This window comes from Hyperoodon ampullatus, assembly GCF_949752795.1.
Source record: "Hyperoodon ampullatus genome assembly, chromosome: 6".
In the NCBI taxonomy this organism is placed as follows: Eukaryota; Metazoa; Chordata; class Mammalia; order Artiodactyla; family Ziphiidae; genus Hyperoodon; species Hyperoodon ampullatus.
The window spans coordinates 105955195-105973903 of record NC_136919.1 but is presented as its reverse complement, the minus strand read 5'-3'; the positions used below and the strand labels follow the sequence as shown (position 1 = coordinate 105973903).

Genomic DNA, 18709 nt, shown 5'->3' with positions numbered 1-18709 from the left:
CAGACACACAAGCCAAAAGCCACTTGTCAAATAAGCCATGGTGGTGCCTGCCCATGTGAGACTGACTGAGATGAGGATAAACATCTTTTTAGGTAAAAAACATATTTTTATAATGTACCTTTGGATAAATGTAATTGTTCTCCCCCCTTCTTTCCCAGATCAGGCACTTGAAAATAAGAAATTTCAGGAATGGGCAACCCAGTTCATTAAAATTCACTGGATTTGATTTCCTAAAAAATTCAAACAGTGTGGCATTTGGCATTTGCCACTCGAGTTAGTAAGACCAATAATGGCTAAAATATTTTTGATGTGCTAGAGCTTGATTCAGAAGCACAAGTTGGAGAAATCTCATTTGTTGTAAATTAGCCTTACTTCCCCTGAAATTCTGTCTTTAAGATTAAGTAGTAGCTTTAGTTAGAAAATGGTTTAATATCACTTTTATTGGGAAAAACTACTATCTGTTCTGTGGCTTGGCCTCTCGTGCCCCACATATTCATTTAAATAATATTTAATGGCTTCAATTGCTGATAGTTTGGTTTATAAGGAACTAAAATAGTTTGAGCAGTTACTTCCTCTTATCCAAATGAATGCAACCTACGTTGAATCAAATTCAGTTTAAAAATCTAAATTCTCATAGAAGTAAAGCAGCCAAAGATAGGGCCCTGAGGCATCTGGGTTTATGGAACGATAGACTTAGGAGGTGTGGGCTGGTGCTCGTGCTATCACAACATCGGCATGAACAGAACTGCCTCTGGGGAGAAGCTATGGCTAGGGTGCCCGCCCCTGTAAGACAGTTCTTTCTGCTGGAGTCCTGCAGCTTCCCATACTGCCTGTCACTGATCTCACTTTCTCTGTAAAGATGCTGCTCAGCTCAGCAACAGCCCAGGGGAGTGGGAATAAGGTTTGATGTGTTGAGAACTGATCCTTCCGCCTGTGACAGCAGAGGTCAGTGAGGTTGTCTGGAAGCCTGACAAAGAGCAAGTCTATTTCCTACAGTAATAAGTCTCAAACACTGCACTGTCAATCCTTTAACGTAAAACTAAATCACTCTGAAAAATAATACATTTGAGATCCTTTGCCACATCTATAAAAAGAAAAAACAAATTCAAACAAATATTAAAAAATCCTTTAAAAATGTTGTGTCAATTGCCTTATTAACAAATATAAAACAGTTTAAGACACTTGGTGACTTCCTTAGGTCGTGTATTGGGGAATAGACACACAGTGAAGTTTTACTACTAAAATTATCTATTTGGTAAAAACTCTAGGAAGAGTTCCATCAGTAAGATAATTGTTTTGGAAAGAAGAGTTAAAACTTTTTCCAAAATGTCAAAAAGAATAAGGATGTAAACACCACATTCTTAAAATATTAATACAACAATATTAATCCAGTTAAATAAATAAAAGAAGTGGCACCAACTTTATGGCAATTTTTCAACACAAAAATGTAACTCAAGGATATTTTAAAATAAATAATTGCTCCAAACAGGAACAAGCATTCTTAGCACAAACCAAGAGCATCTGAAATAAAGTGCTATGAGACGAAGCAGTTCCACATTTCAGCTTGTTCAGCTATGAGCAGAAATGCCATCTAGATCTTCAGGTCTGAAATATTCACGAGGGGAAAGTCAGCTTCACTAAATGCCAGGCTTAGGGCCGTCTTTTGTCATTTTTCTTTTTTCTTCCAGTGTGTGCTTAAATATTTTCTTCAGGGTGTTGTAAACTATTGGTCCATTTTCAGAATCAAAATTAACCTGGTAACAAAGAAAATTCATATTCAGGATACTATAACAAGAATTTTAACCAGTCTTTATTTTGGGAGAAAAGAAAGGGGGTGGAGAAAAAAACAAAGACTTATAAACAAAATTATATACAATTAAAAAGCACACACAATGCATTTCACACACTAGTTTTAATTAAAATACTATATTAGAACTGCCAATCATGTCAATACCAAATTTATGAATGAAAACTAAAAAAATTAAATCTAGTGCCTGGATATGTACTGTACTCATGAAGCAAGTCAATAGTGAGTGTGATGGGGGTTTTGAATGCAGAGACTAATCATGGATGGTATAAGGGAAAGGTCTCCTTATTAAAACAATGCACACCAGCTTAACTGTTGGACTGAGGTGACCTGAATGGGGAGCCTAGCTTTCCACCTGTCAGCAATTATAGCCTCAGGTCATACCTAACCTTTCTGTAAAATGAAGACCACAACATCCATCTCCTTAGGATTTCTCTGAGTACTAAATATGAGGCTCTAACACATGCTTGGCACATGTAAATACCTCCATAAAGTTAATTTCCTTTCTCATTGGTGGGAAGGCACCACATATACATATTTGGATTGTTTACCCAAGTTCACCATATTGCAGGGTTAGGAGTGATGTTGGGACAGAGAACCAGAGCAATCACCACACCTCCACCCCACTCCCACCGCCAAAGCAATGTGTGACTCCTTAGGAAAGGATCAGGATCACTTGGACAGTGATCCCTTCCCTCCTGGAGAGAGAGAGCGAAGGCTGTTCCCTTATGAAGGGCTGGGAAGGGTCTGAGGTTTCACCCTGATAACACACCTTATAGATGCCAGCAGAAGACATGAGATTGCTGGGTCAGAGACAAACAACTTTATGACTGAAGGCAGCACACGCTCCATAATCACAGGGGTTCCCTTGCCCTCCAAGCCCCCTGGGGATGATGCAGAGGGGCACAGGTGGAGTCTGCATCACAGCTGAGGAACTCCATGCTTAGGCAATCCCCCATGTTTGATGAAGGAGCTGTGGCAAGACTACTAAGCTTTGGCCTGAAGGAAACATGATCTTTGTTACACAGGAAGCAGATGCTACACAGATTTCCTTGAAGAGCTAGCCTGGAATAGAAGCTATTAGGGCCTTTGCTCCTAAGACTGTGCACAAGGGGAGAGACGCAAGAACGGTATTCTAATATTCTTACAGACAGATTTGGAACAACTGGTATATTTAACTTTTCATTAGTATTCCCCTAAAAGGTCAACAGAAGTTGTAAAGAATTCCTACCACTTTCAGAGAGACCAGTATTCAGGATTTTTTTCCAGTTGAATTCAGAAATTTAACTTTATCTTAATCATTATTTTGTCTGTCCTATCTGCAAAAACTTATTAACAACAGTTTGAACTGTATACTTTGTTAAACACCAAATCACAACCATCCCACATAGCAGTGGCCTCTGGGTCTATGAAAACATAAACAGAGATGTAAAGGATCACATGACTTTGGTTTTGAGGCACTGACTCTGGAAACAGTCATGAAGAGACTGAGAGCATGCAAAGTGGTTAGTGCTGTAAAACATCAGATGAGGAACAAAGAAACCTGCCAAAAGGACATCACTTTGGAAAGAGTGGATGGGGAAAGAGATTGGTGAATGAGTACAAATAATAAGTGCTATTATCATTAGTGTTTGCCACAGATGCTATCATCGAAAAACTGGGTTCTTTGTTTAATGACATTTTTGTATCACATATGAGAGATATCCAACAAATTGGTTTAAGAGGTGAGGGGAACATTTTCTTTCTTTCAATATTTATTTATTTATTTGGCTGCGCCAGGTCTTAGTTGTGGCATGTGGGGTCTTTTGCTGTGGCAAGCGGGCTTCTCTCTAGTTGTGGTGTGCGGGCTCCAGAGCGTGTGGGGTCACTAGTTGCGGCGTGCGGGCTTAGTTGCCCTGTGGCATGTGGGATCTTAGTTCCCTGACCAGGGATCAAACTCGCGTCCCCTGCATTGAAAGGCAGATTCTTAACCACTGGACCACCAGGGAAGTCCCAAGGGAATCTTTTCTCTTGGTATGAAATCTGGCGTGTTTTTTCAGCCAGGAAAGACTGCTGCAGGCCAAAAGGATGTGCATGGAAAGGAAACATTATTTTACTTTTTGTTTAGGATTTGCCAACCAGACACGGTACCGAACTGCTAACGTTGGATGTTAAATTCTCAGCAGACGGTTTCTTGTTCAGACCCAAGGTAGAACTGGCTCAACAAGAAAAGATTCTCTGAGTTCTACTAGGAACATGATTTAAAAATATTTTCTCAACACTCAATTGTTTCTCTCTACACAATACTTCTTTGTTCCAAAGTTTTCCTTCAAAAAATCCCACAGTTCAGCCTTTTATATCATTGTTAGGAAACAGATATTTTTTAGCCAAAAGTTTGCAACTATTTTCGAGAAATGTCAAACACATTTCCATTAAAGGGAAACATGACCAAAAGGTTTATTTTAGAGAAGGCTGGTGACCCTCGGATTCTGATGTACAAAGATTATACTGACTGTGGTCTGTAGGGGGAAAGAGAAGTGCCACCCACCTTAGTGAAGGCTTTAATGGCACGTGCAAGAACGGCTTCCTCCACGTTGGCAGGAATCATCTGCAGGCTCACTATGCAATGCAACACGCAAAGAATAGTCTGTTGCTGGCCCTGTTTTTGCAGAAATCAAAATCAAACAAGTTAGGCATGGGATAGGGAGGGTGGGAGGGAGACGCAAGAGGGAGGGGATATATGTATACATACAGCTGATTCACTTTGTTATATAGCAGAAACTAACACAACATTGTAAAGCAACTATACTCCAATAAAGATGTTAGAAAAAAATGCCTCAAGAAATAAACTCAAAACAACTGCTAAGCCAAGAACTGGTTTGTGACCAAATCATCTTTACCTCAAATACTAAACTATCTACCAAGGACTCTACCAGTGTTTATGGTTATGTGTTAACTTGAAAAGCTTTCAGTAGATAATATCAAAGCTGGTTAGTTATTACACAAAGTAGAGTTGAATCTGAAGATAAGTGCAATTTAAAATCAAATGCCTTCCATGCAGTGAACTGAGGACGATCCATTCTTGTTGTTTCTAGACATAATCGTTTGAGTATGGCTAGTAGATGCTGACACGTCACTGCAATGTGTGGACTAGATGGCTCAGTACCTTCATCATGTCTTGCCAGTTGCAGACAATACTGAGTGGGGAGGGGGAGAAGAAGAAAGACAGCCACAGCCCTCCAGGAGCATGCCATAACATAAGGGGGAAGGTCCCTGAAGAATGTGTCCCCAGCTTGACTCCTGAGGGATGCTTACTTTGGAGAAACAAAGAAGAAACTCCATCACTGGAGCAATTCGCATTCAATTCACGTTGCCCCCTGGGAGCCACTAATTTCACTTCTGGAAATCTACTCTAAGGACATGATCTGAAATGCATAAAAACCTGCAAGCACAAATTATCACTACAGTGATGCCTATAAAAGTAAAAAACTCTTAATAATGTAAATGCCCTGCACGTGAGGGTTGGAGTGAATGATGAGGAAACAGCACAATGTGACAGAAAGTACATGACCTTTGTGCCGGAGTTTGTATCCTGCTCTGACACATGCTGCACATTGTGGGCAGACTGCTTCACATTCCCTTTTATGAAAAGTGGGGCCTCTACCTCTCTGAGTTATGGAGATGAACAAAGGTGAAAATAGAAATTATGACCTAGCAAGGGCCTGGCCCATTGCCACCCAATGAAAGTTAACTGCCTTCCTTATCTGCCCTCCTGTTTCATCTCTAAAATTTAAATGCTCAGAAAATAGCCTAAGAAAGGGACTGCAGATACAGGAAAAACCTTATCTTTAAAGACGTGCATCACACAACTGTGAGCAAGTGCCTGTGTGTATCTCTGTGTGTCTATATGAAGCAGTAATAGTAGTAGTAGAAGATTTGGAAGCAATAAGGTGTTTACACCACAGCGTAGTAGGTTACTCAAGGCTGATTATAACATTGTTTCCTAAACAAAACAAAGCCTATTTATAAATGAAAATTTAATATCTCTTCAGGGTTAAAAATATTAAATTGTATAAAAGAATCTACAATGGGGGCTTCCCTGGTGGTGCAGTGGTTGAGAGTCCGCCTGCCGATGCAGGGGACACGGGTTCGTGCCCTGGTCAGGGAAGATCCCATGTGCCGCGGAGCGGCTGGGCCCATGAGCCATGGCTGCTGAGCCTGCGCGTCCGGAGCCTGTGCTCCGCAACGGGAGAGGCCACAACAGTGAGAGGCCCACGTACAGCAAAAAAAAAAAAAAAAAAAAAAAGAATCTACAATGAAAAGTCTCTCTTGCTTCCTACATTCATTGTCTCCTACTACTATTCTCTAAAGCAGGGGTCCCCAACCCCCGGGGCCACGGACTGGTAACAGTCCATGGCCTGTTAGGAACCAGGCCGCACAGCAGGAGGTGAGCAGTGGGCGAGTGAGCGAAGCTTCCTCTGTATTTACAGCTGCTCACCATCACTCGCATTACTGCCTGAGCTCTGCCTCCTGTCAGCATTTTGGTGAGTTGTATGATTATTTCATTATATATTACAATATAAAAATAATAGAAATAAAGTGCACAATAAATGTAACGTGCTTGAATTATCCTGAAACCATCCTCCCCCCAACCCACTCCATGGAAAAACTTCCTTCCACGAAACCTCTCCCTGGTGCCAAAAAGGTTGGGGACTGCTGTTCTAAAGGCAACCACCATTATCAGTTTCTTATTTTTCCTTCTATATTTTATACATACACACATTATATACATAAATGTATATATGTGACACACGCCCTTTTTTTTTTTTTTTTTTTTTTTTTTGCGATATGCGGACCTCTCACTGTTGTGGCCTCTCCCGTTGCGGAGCACAGGCTCTGGACACGCAGGCCCAGCACCCATGGCTCACGGGCCCAGCCGTTCTGCGGCATGTGGGATCTTCCTGGACCGGGGCACGAACGCGTGTCCCCTGCATCGGCAGGCGGACTTTCAACCACTGCGCCACCAGGGAAGCCCACACACGCCCTTTTTAAAGAAATACAAATGAATGCATATTCCAACCTACCTCAGTTATTCACATTATATGCTCACAGTAAATAAGTAGAAACAAATACTTGAAAATGAAAAAGTGGTTAGTTATAACATATCCCCATGTTAGAGCATTACCTACCCATTAAAGTTAACATTAATGAAAAACTTAAACATGGAAAAATACCTACGTTATAATTTTGAGCAAAAATGAAGTATAAAGTTGTATATGAAATAATTTTTACCAAGTTAACGTATGCATCAGTAAGACTGAAAGAAAAGACTTGGAAATGTTTAAAGTAGTTCTCCTGGGGTTATGGGTATTTTCCCTTATTTGTGTATCTTCTAAATGTTTACTGGGGATGCATTTCTTCTCTTACCTTGGAAAAATTTAAATTAGACCCTGATAAGGGATTCTGTGTGAATTCTCTTTTTTATAATGGGTTTTTTTCAGTCTGTAAAACTTGTATTGAGGGCCTTAGTTAACTTCATCAACCGTTCAACAGCTACTTTACCTTCTCTAATAAAAACAGTGCTTCTGCGGCATCCGCAGATCTGTCAACCAACATGTCCACGTCCTCTTTGGTTATCACAGGCTCCTTCAGCTGCTCCACCCAAGACCACATCAAACTGCACAGGATGAAAGGATCCCTTTCTCCACATATTCTTTCCCAAGCTCCATCTCGGGAATTTAGTTCTTTCTAAAAAGGAAGGAAGAAAGAAAGAGAAAAAGAAAGGAGAGAGGAGAGGACAGACAGGAAAGGAGGGAGAGGTAGAGAAAGAGAGAGACAAAGTGAGGGAGAGAGGAGGAGAGGGAGGCAGGCACGGTTTGGCATCTGATGACCCTTAGGCTGTACAGGAGAGTAAACTCTTAGGCTCTGGGGTACGGAATGGGACCCCTCCCAGTGACCCCACTTCCAGGCAGTACCTTGGGCTAAGGCATGCAATTTCTCTAAGCCTCAGTTTCCCTTTGTAAAGTTCATCTCCACCCCACAGGTAGACTGACCAACTGAGAGCGCTGTTGAAACTCTTGGTACAAAGAGTACCTGAGTTCTCCACTTTGTTTAGAGACCACAGAAACAGTTCAAGAAGAGGGAACCTTCCTTTTCAGGCTCCTTGGAACAAAACAAATATTTACTGCAAGGAAGTAGAATGGTAGATGAAAAAGTGTAAATGAAAAAGTGTAAAGTGTAAAAGTGCCAAAAAGTTAGTAAATGTGGTATACGTATTTCTTTCAAATTTTTTTAGAATCCTATGTAGAATTTAACAAACAAGCCCTGTATTCTGAAATTTGATAGGGTAAAACAACTAGGAAGTCTTGCCAATACTCCAAATGTCTGGAGATAATTTAAGGTTTTAAAACTTTACCTCACAGAGATCAGGGTTTAAAAGTGAGATAAGAATTTTAATTTCTGACAGGGTTCAGATTTGTTTTTAATAAATAAAATACGTGTTTGCAATAGTAATAAGCAGAATAACTGCCACCATTCATTCATTCACCCATCCAATATTCATAGAATACTTATAGTATGACAAGAACGATGATACAAGATTTATCTCTGATTCTTACAGCAACCCAGCAAGGAGGTCCCCTTTACAGATAAATGTACTGGGGGGCTCAGGAAAGATGAAGTAACTTGCCCAGGAGCCCAAAGTGTGAGAGCGCATTCCCAACCCAGATCTGCTCTATCCCAGTCTGTGATGTTTTTCTCATGCTACCAGGGTCCTCCAGCACTGGGTTTCTCTTTATTATGTCATAAATAAGCCAAAACTTTTAGTTGTGGATAGTCCTTCATATCCCATAGATCATGTACATAGCAGAGTAGCTTTTACTCAATTTTTATGTTGGGCAGAAACAACATGACTCAAAGACCCTCTTAGTAGAACAACCATTACATCATTGTTGTTTTCTGAAATCTTCCAGCAGGGTTAGGAAAAACATCAGGGATGATGGAAAGTATTAAACACATGAACTGTATCCTGGCCCTGCTGCCTTTGGACCACATCTCCTCAAGCACATCACTTGACCTCTGTGACCCTTAGTTTCCTGACCTGTGATACTTAATTCATAAGGACTGAAAGATTAACAAAGAATCTGTAAAAAATATCATCTGTCTCACAGGATTTCTGTGAAAATCACATGAAATAATAGATGTGAAAGGGCCTAATATGGGCACAGGCAGCATTATGCTATTCAAATCATGTTCATTTTACTTTTTCCAGAATTCAACTGATTTGTTTTATTACTGAAAGACCCACAATAAAATCTAGAAAGGAAAAAAAAGGCAAACCTATCCAAATGATAGGGTAGTATCTACCTCTAGGAAATGCTTTCGTTTATACTATGTGTTCAAACAGTCTGGCCCATGTGGGGCTGACCCATGAGGGGGTGGTGAGCTCTCAAGCCTGAACCCAGAGGTCCTGCCACTAGCTACCGTGGCTCACAGCGACGCAGAGGGGACCTGCCCACTGAGTGGAAGGCTTGTTCAGTTTGGAGTAGGAAATAAAGAGAATACTTCATGTTGGAAGAAAGCAATCCATTTAACTATTCATTAAGCAAAACACTACAATTCTGATGGAGAAATCGTGTGTGGAAGCGCTCTCCTCCTGTCACACAGTTGCAAGCGAGGGTGAGGCTCCACGCCTACTCTTCCCGCCTCTGCATCTGGAAGGTCTGGCCTCCTGAAAAGTGTACACACCTTGTTTGATTAATGGTAGGATATGGAAAAGTAGCTACACAAATAATTCATGGTAGGTTATGGGCTAACAAGCCAAACTTTCACTGAGCCAGGCCTCCCCAGGTCAGCCCCACATTTGGGCAGTTTACCTGTTTCTGATAACTAGTTTTATAAGGCCTGCCTCTTCTCTAGACCAGCTGCTTATTTTGGGCAGAGAGCAAGGCTAATTTAAGACTGTCTTCCTAGTGAAACTACAACACAAAAAGGCGTTAAAATTTAAAATTTCACATTCTAATTTAAGTAAAGGCTAAGAAATAGACCCCAAGAACCCAATCTCAGATAAAACCAGTGGCACAAAGGTACACTGTGGCCACTCCCATTTGCCTTCCGGAATCCAATACCTATTGGGGTGGATTGGGAAGTCTGCAGGAGGGAATGCTGAGCAGACAGCATCCACATCACTCGTCCTTCTGGCTTTACTTGATACTTGGGTTAATGAGCTTTGGAAAAGAATTGTCTCTATGTCATTTATATCTCTGTCACTGGTTCTCAAAGAGTGGTCCCGTGCTAGGTCTCAGGTTAGAGACACTTCGGGTCAGTTCCTACAGCTGTCTGCTGTGGTCTGTTCATCTGTCCATCAGTCCTGCAAGCCCAGTGAGAAAGAGGGAAACTATCGACATCAATCAATATCATTGCCTTGCTCAGTCAAGCACCCTGCTGAGTGCTAAGCACTAAGTGCTTTCTTTCACAGAGACTGAAATGAACCTACAAAACAGCCCTGTGTCTGTTGTTTCTACGACAGCAAGCTGGTATTATAGCTGAGTAACTTGAAGTTCAAAAGTTACGTATTATACAAACATGTCTTCAAATTCCTGTAACAAATGAATTTGGGAAAATGTATTGTTTTTGCTCTGACACAAATATTTCCCACTCATATATAATTAAATGAAATACAAGTACCTGCCACATTTCTACCTTCTTTTTCACTTCCTCCTTTTCTGCAATCTCATTTAAATTTGCCAGGGCTTTGGCTGCCAGTATTCTCCTTGCTTCAACACTCAAGTCAGAATGTAAAGCCGTGTATGGAGCAACTTCAGACAGGTATTTGCTATCCCGGGTTTCAGGTCCAACCAAGAACTGTGCTTTGGGACTGGACGCACAGTCCACGGGGCGGTGGCAAGTCTCACTGTCCTCTGCAACGGAGCTTGGGCCACAACCATCACGAGTTTCACACTCACAGTGGGACACTTGCTGGTGAGAACAGTTTAGTTCCTTAGGGATATTTGCAAAATTTGGTGTAACTGGTTCCCCAGGGTTGTATGAACCTGAAATACCAGAAGAGAAGGTTCTACTTCGCTGTACTTCCTTTGGAATGTTTGTCCTATGGAAAATTGATGACCTGTCATCTTTGAGTCCTTCCAGGCCTCCAAATTTAGCGTGATTCCAGAAAGAAAATGTATCGTGGACCAGCGTTTCCTTATTTAAATCTAGCTGTGGAGACTGTGGGGAGTAACAATGGCTTATGTGCTTCTGCTGCCTGGGGTTATGGCAAAGCAAGGCCTGGGCAGGCACTGTCCACGGAGTCCTCCCTTGCTCCAGAAGTGACTCGGCTCTCTTTAAGTCCGAGTCACTGTAGCTGAGCTGCCTTTTCAGACGAGTCAGGGGCTGAAGGCACTCAACATTCCGCCTCTTCCAAAGAGGGTCAAACTCTTGCTCACTGGAAAGAACCACATCCTGATTCTCAAAATCTGCCACCACTGCACTGGGGGTGAAAGAGTCCGATGCATCACTGTCATGTCTCAGTAACTCTTTATCCAGCTGCACTGTGACCATCTCAGAAACAGTCTTTTCAATTTCAGCAGAGAGGCCAGGTACTTCTGCCACTTCTTCCGTCACTACTGGCCTGTTCTCAGCTAAGTCCAGCAACAATTTGCACACGAGATGGATAATTTTGGGTACATGTTTCAGAACTCGTGCCTCATAGCCATGAAGCAGATGCCGCTGACGAATGAGATACTGGGCTAAGGTGACAGCATGTGCCTTGGGGTCACAGCAAGAAAATATATTGCGAAGAGGAATCAGAAACTGAGTAAATTCCCTTACGCATAGTAGCTGTCCTCGGGTTTGTATGGAATTAGGTCGCTTTGCCCGAACAAATATAATTGCTTGGTCAGCAGTCATTCTTGTTGCAAAAACTAAGTAACATGCTATTAAAACACCTGAACAGTGAAGAAGAGAATATTGATATGAGAAAAGCTTATACTTTTGTTTATACTCTTGGGTGATTTAAAATTTGAATATGTGTTAGGAAACCATATAAATACAGAAACATTTCAAGGACAATGAAAACTTTTTGTACAGGTGCTCATCTATTTACTAAGTCTATATAGCAACCCTCCCCTTGACTGAGAACACTCAGTCACCTCTGTACTCCAGGGCAAGCACCAAGAACTGTCCCAGTGAAGTTGAGGAGGTGTGGAGTGAGGCGGGATGACTGAGTGTGGAGGGTGATGACTGAATAAACTGATGACCTGGCCCAGTTACCGTCATTAATGCCCAGCTCCAACATGGAAGAAAGCCAATCCTGCTTTCCACTCTGAACAGCTCTTAAAAATTTCTATCCAATCAGTCTGTACACTCTGCTTGGAACTTCCCACCCCTGCCATCTTTGACATCAACTGGTGGCACATTCCAGACTGGTATTTTTCCTACTTGGGTATTTTTATCTTTGGCAATTATTCACATTCACAATCTATTTTTTCCTCCTGATGATTCTTATTTAAGACTAAACTAATGCCTAAACTAATATGTATTTTCCTCTAGACCATAACTATTTTTCTATAAGTACTTAATATTAAGGAAAATAGCCTTAACAGTATAAACATTATGTATTCTTGTTAATTAATACTAAATTAAAATGAATAAAAGGGCAATAATCAATTAACTCAAATATAATAGTTAATTAACATCAAGTAAAAGGCAAATCAAAAGACATCTGTGTAAATCACCAAGTTAATGAATCTCGTTACACATGAAAATCAGAACCTCTGAAAAATGCATGTTTCCCTAGTACACGGCAAGGTCCAACCTATCTTTCTCACTAGGACATGGCAGTTCTTTAGGGTAAGTATGAAATATCTGCAGAGCTATCATGTGGAATCCCCAGAACAGTGAGATTTTGGCTCAACCATGAGAGCTGACAGTCTGGGACAGAACTGAGTCTCCACCCTAAAGATGCTCCCCAGAAGGTGGAAGACCCAGTGGTAAGTATATGGGTACACTGTGGACAGAGTGGAGCTCAGGTGTCTGGCTAGATTACATGACAATGACGATTCCAACCCTTTTTGTGCCCCAATATCAGTATTGCACCGATATTCTGCAGCAATTTTAAGTAAAATCATTGATTTTTATATAGAATTCTAGGTACAGGTAAGACTCTCCTTTATAAACAAAATCCTTACAGCCATGGATTTTAAATCATGGCCCTGCCATTTACTTGATGTAGCAAATTAACCTCCTTCAAAACTTACACTGTTGCTAAAGACTTAAAAAGATAGTAAGTGAAACAATGCTTGCTATTTTCATTATTATTTTGGTTAAGGGAAATTACATTTTAAAAAGACACTGCATATTAAAAACAAAATGTTGATTTTTTTCCTTTAAAGAAGAAAATCAGAAAGATCATTTAGCTAGCTATGGAAATCCACCTATTTATTACTCAATATGATGAGGTTTTAGCACTAAATCATTCAAAATTACTCTCATGAATATATGGTCACTGAAGCTATCTAAGATATTTCAAGTATCTTTTACTGACTTGTTCCATTTGACTCCAAAACTTTGATAGGAATCTGAAAACTATCCTCTAGAATTAGGAAATATTCCTTATATGTTTAAACATGTAGAAGGACAATAAAACTACCTCCTAGCATTTACCTGTTCGACCAAGCCCTGCATGACAATGGATAGCTACTTTTCCTTCTTGTAAGGCAAATGTCATCACCTTCACCATGTCTAAGATGGTGGTAAGGGATGCTACACCATAATCCTTCCATCCAAAATTGTAGAAGTAAACTGGACAATGAGAAAGAGAAGAAGAAGAAAATCAACATACAGTAAAAAGACTTGTAAAGACATTTGAAAAAAGTGAGTGAATTCATGAACAGTATAAAGCTGTAAGGTGTGCAGATCTCACTGGATGAGCAGACCTAAAATAATAGGCTTTTTACATTTCTAGTACATTTACTGTTAACATTTCTTAAAAAGCACATTCTATATTACTTAACACATTTCCTGCTGAAACTCAGTCAGAAAGAATTAAGGAAAAGCAGGACTGCAAATTAAAGTCAATGATCTATGCCAAAATTACTCAACCATGGCGGGAAAGCATGCAACCTTGTTTAGCATGGAAACATGTCCAGCTGACTGATAAATGGCATAAGGTAGTACATATAGATTTTCTAACTAGTGGGATAAAAAAGCTAACATAAACTTCTTCAAAACAAGTTGTAGACTGTCACATACAAAATCCCTGCATCCTACCCAGAGGCAGAGCTATGCAGTAGGTAAAAGCATGAATGAGTCCTGGGTTCCAATCCCGCTGCCATGTTTAAGCTGTGTGATCTTGGGTAAGTCAGAACTTCCTCAGCCTGTGTGACCTCATGTGTGAAGCAGAACAACTATATTATGTGACTGCTTTAAGGATTAAATGAGATGACAGGTCTGGATACTGCTTATGTTAATTATACAGGCATTATTTCTACAAGGTCTCCTCTCAAGTTCCCTCTCACAGGAAAAAAGAAATCTTATACTTTCAACAGCAATACCACAGAAGAATGATAGCATTATTTAAAGTCAAAGTTAGCTCATCTTCACTTTTTAGAAGCCCTACCACACTACTATGCAGTAACTGTTTATTTCCATCACCTTTTTAACCTAAGAGCTGAATAGACAAAAAGTCTCTGAGTTCTGTCCTTGGTAACTCATGGAGAGGAGGATGGAAGGACTTACTGCCAGCCTCCATGAAAGCTTCAGGAAGGTATGTGAAGCCACTTTCTTGTTCCAGAGGGCTCCCACAGCTGGCATGCTCACCAGGACGCTGCAGGTTGATGATACTTTTTATGCCATGGCTTAAAGGAAAAAGAAAAAAAAAATTAGTCATATTGGGAGGTGGTGTTAAAAAAATTAACCATTTTTGGCATTAATAAACATTATTTACTACTTTCAAAACCCTTAATTGTCTTATTTGAAATAAGTTCTTCACACTCCTGTTGGTAAAATGAAAGCACCTTTCCATGTGAAGTCAAAAGCAATAGAAGAGAAAACACAAGCTGGCTTATTAAAGTGTGTAAACACGCAATGTTTACCTTCGGAACTGCTCGATGATGCAGTATTTCTGGAGGAGCTCAGTGGACGGGCGTGCCATGGCCAGGATATTATCAGTGACCCTACAGATGGGAGGAGGGACTGGTGATATGCACAAAACTGAGAAAGCAAGATTTCAAGCCCTTACTTTTTCTATGATTTCAACAATGCTATAAGGTAAAAATCTCCTCATACAAATCCGGCTTCAATTCTGTATTATGATTAGGGTTCTAAGAAACCCTAGCTTCTTAAATCCCTGGAAAAAATTCCAGGACATAAAGTTATTATGGACTCCAGCAAAGTACTTTCAAGGACTTTCATGAGATTCTAGTGGACATGATGGAATGATGGAGAAACCTCAGCTGGCAGCCAAGGACATCCTGGATTAGTTATCCAAAGGTTACTGACTAAATGAGGAGGGCCAGCTGGGAGGCATTTTTAGTTACATAGCTATCTGTACCTCAGTTACCTAATGTATTGAGTGGGGATAATGCCTGCCTCACAAGGTTGGTGTGAAAATTCAATATGTGAGTGTAAAGACTTTAGCACAAATTCTAGCATGTGGCTATGAATAAATGCTGAGTTACTGTAATTTTGCAAAAAATATGGCTTTGGAGTCAGTCGGACCTGGTTTCAAATGCTGGCTTTTCTGCTTTCTAGCTGTATAGCAAATTACTTAGTCTCTCTGGACTTCAATTCCTTCACCAATAAAATGACATTAATGATGCCTACTTAAAGAGGGTTTTTTTTTTTTTGGCGGTACGCGGGCCTCTCCCGTTGCGGAGCACAGGATCTGGATGCGCAGGCTCAGCGGTCATGGCTCATGGGCCCAGCCGCTCCGCAGCACGTGGGATCCTCCCGGACCGGGGCATGAACCCGTGTCCCCTGCATCGGCAGGCAGACTCTCAACCACTGCGCCACCAGGGAAGCCCTAAAGAGTTTTATGAAGATACTAATTTGAGAGTGTTCAGCACCGTGCCTGGCTTTTAACCAAATGGATGTTTACTGAGTGTACAAGTGGATAGAGTCCCAGTAAACGGCTATCACTCTCACTAGGGCTCTGGCTTCACTCTGTTCTGATTGCATTTCTCACCAGTGACCTGGTGAAAGATACATAAGGTAGACTATTGCAAGTTGTGGGTCACAAGAACCTGAGAGGAGTAACAGAGACATTAGATGAGCAGGTCAGGATTCAGAAAGATACTATCCCTCATGCCTGGGGCAATGTCTAGAACTTAACAGGGACCCCCAAAGGTTTGGGACCCCCCCAAATTTAATAGCACTTAGTGTAGGATTGAACGAGATGTAACATGAAAAGCAGCAGAGGCATAAAAGTTCAGATAGTTTAGTCAACAATAAACCAAAAATATGAATGTGACCTTAAGCTGCATTATTAGAAATTTACTTGTCTGACCACACCTCAGGAATAGTGTTTGCTTTTTCACAACATTCTTCAAGAAAGATAGTGATAAACTAGAACATGATCTGTGGAGAACAACAGTGACAGTGGACCCCAGACTATATAGTACTACACATGTACCCAGCAAATCCAATATGAAAAAGTACAGGGTTGCAAGTTAGTAAGCTGGTTGACAAATATCTAATTTGTAAATGAATTCCTGCTCTATAAAATGATTCACAAGCAGAGTTCTTTGAATAGTGAATTCTTCTTAGTGCATTCCAAATGTGATTTGGTTTTGAATATCAGAATTTTTTAGAGATATCACTACATCAAAAAAGGTATACTCGACAGTTTACTATTAATAATAAAAGCAGTATGATTCAATAATGAATGAATTATATTTACATACCATAAACAAAGTAAGCATCTTATATCGTCTACTGAACTGACAACTCGTACCACCTTCTATTGAGGCAGACTGGAAGTGTATGTATTTGTATGAAAATGTATCCTTTTATACAGAATACAGGCACAAAATAAAAACAAGGCTAAAGCTTACCTGTATGAAACTGAAAAACTACCTACGTACCTCATAATTTCTCAAATTTATAGTTGAACATTTTAATTATTTTTAGCAATTTCTGAAATTTAAGAGCTATCTAGTTATCATTTCTTTAAGATACTTTACATACAGCATTCCATTCAATTAAAAAAAACCCTATAGGGTTGGTTTCATTATTTCCATTTTACAGATCAGTAAACTGTGGTTCCGACTGCCTGTGTGAGTAGACCAAGATCACACAGCTTGTCATGTGGCAAAGCCAGGGATGGAGGTGAGGTCCTCTGACTTCAGAACCCCACATTCCTTCTTCTACAGCCCACTGCCTCCTGGCCATCTCCTACATGTCCATTCCCTTTTCCCACTTAGCAGTAGGTGGGAGCTACCAAAGACAGACAGAATCACTTACCAGGACGAGTAGACCCCCTTAATAGCTTGCTCCTGTTCACTCCAGCGGGCTGCATTTTCATACTTGCAAGCTTTGCCACCACATGCCATGGAACAGGCCATATGTCCAGGAATGACATGCCGTAAACGCTCTCCAACTTTTGTATACTTTGGTGTTGGACGTCCTGAATTTCCTAGAACATTCAAAGGGACGATTCAAAATCCTACTCTCCGAACAGAACAGTAACATGGCAAACAGCTTCCATTTTCTCTCAGGATTGTAGATGACAAGCTGGTGCTAAATCCCCTTCACTTTGTCAGGAATAAAACTGTTTCCCTTTCATGTAAGTACACTATCCTTCACTACAGAAAAGGCTTTTGCACACAATAATCTCCACATGTCATATTGGTAATGAAAAGGAAGAAACTGTAAAAGCAGATCTTCTACAAGGGAATGAGTTTGGTGCAAAAACTACATTTTTAACGAAAAAACATAAAACATTCAATCATTTTTATCTCCTATTACATGCCTACTGAATCTCTTAGCATAACAGACAATAAAAAGTATAATGCAGAATTAATTGTCAAAATTTTAAAAAGTATCAACACAGCATAACCTCTTCACAGTTCTTATATTTAAACTCAAAGCTGTGGCAATCTTTAAGAAGAAAAGGAGCTTTACTTTTTCTCTCGGAGAAAGTTGGGTTTCTCTCAGCACAGCTGACGGAGGACATGGCCACCATCACCTGGAGAGAGGAGGAGGAGAGCATCTTGGCAGTGGAGCTGCGCCGCCCCTGCTGCAGTCGCAGGATGGGGTCGGAGGCAGAGTGTCGTCGGCCCTGGAAAAAGGAGCTGAGGAATGGTACAGCAGAAAGCCTCCGGGGCGGATCCTGCATGGCGCTGGGCTTCCAGGAGGGAAGAGCTGGAGGCGAGATGTCAGCGCCAGCCTGCTCCATGATGAAGTTACACTGAGACATGAGCATCACTCTGCGTGATCTAACCGCCATTCAGGATAGGCTGACTTGTTTCCATAGTGACAAACAAAGAAACTACTGATTCCCACTCAGATCTGTACAAGCAAAATCCCACATGAATGGATTGTTTTGAACAGATTGTTCAAATATAAGGAAGAATAACATGTATTTTAAATAGATTATACCTAAAATGTGACTTTTCTATTGTTTCTCAAACACATTTAAAAGATCTGACTGCTCAAAGAATTACATCTAAAATACTGTCATGAATTTAGAAAAATGTCTTTCTGATGTAAACACACACATATTAAAATATTTAAATTTTGTTATTCCTTTCATATCTATTCTTTGAACATTTTGAAAAATATTCTCTTTCTACTGCTCTCTGGAACAGGGCAGATAAAAAGTTAATTGTAACAAAGTGAGAGAGTGGCATGGACATATATACACTAGCAGATGTAAAACAGATAGCTAGTGGGACACAGCACAGGGAGATCAGCTCGGTGCTTTGT

The 18709-nt window shown here is 40.6% G+C and overlaps 1 protein-coding gene across 1 annotated transcript; it reads right to left on the bottom strand.

Annotated features, from left to right (window-relative positions):
• Window positions 1-1637: 1637 nt before the first annotated feature.
• On the bottom strand, window positions 1638-18206 carry PTPDC1 (protein tyrosine phosphatase domain containing 1; the record flags this gene model as incomplete). Its single annotated transcript, XM_079706383.1, has 9 exons — window positions 1638-1754; window positions 4335-4445; window positions 7349-7534; window positions 10472-11730; window positions 13448-13585; window positions 14522-14640; window positions 14878-14958; window positions 17246-17417; window positions 17906-18206. 9 exons carry the CDS (start codon window positions 18204-18206, stop codon window positions 1638-1640), a joined length of 2484 nt encoding a protein of 827 aa, XP_079562509.1.
• Between the last annotated feature and the right edge of the window lie 503 nt (window positions 18207-18709).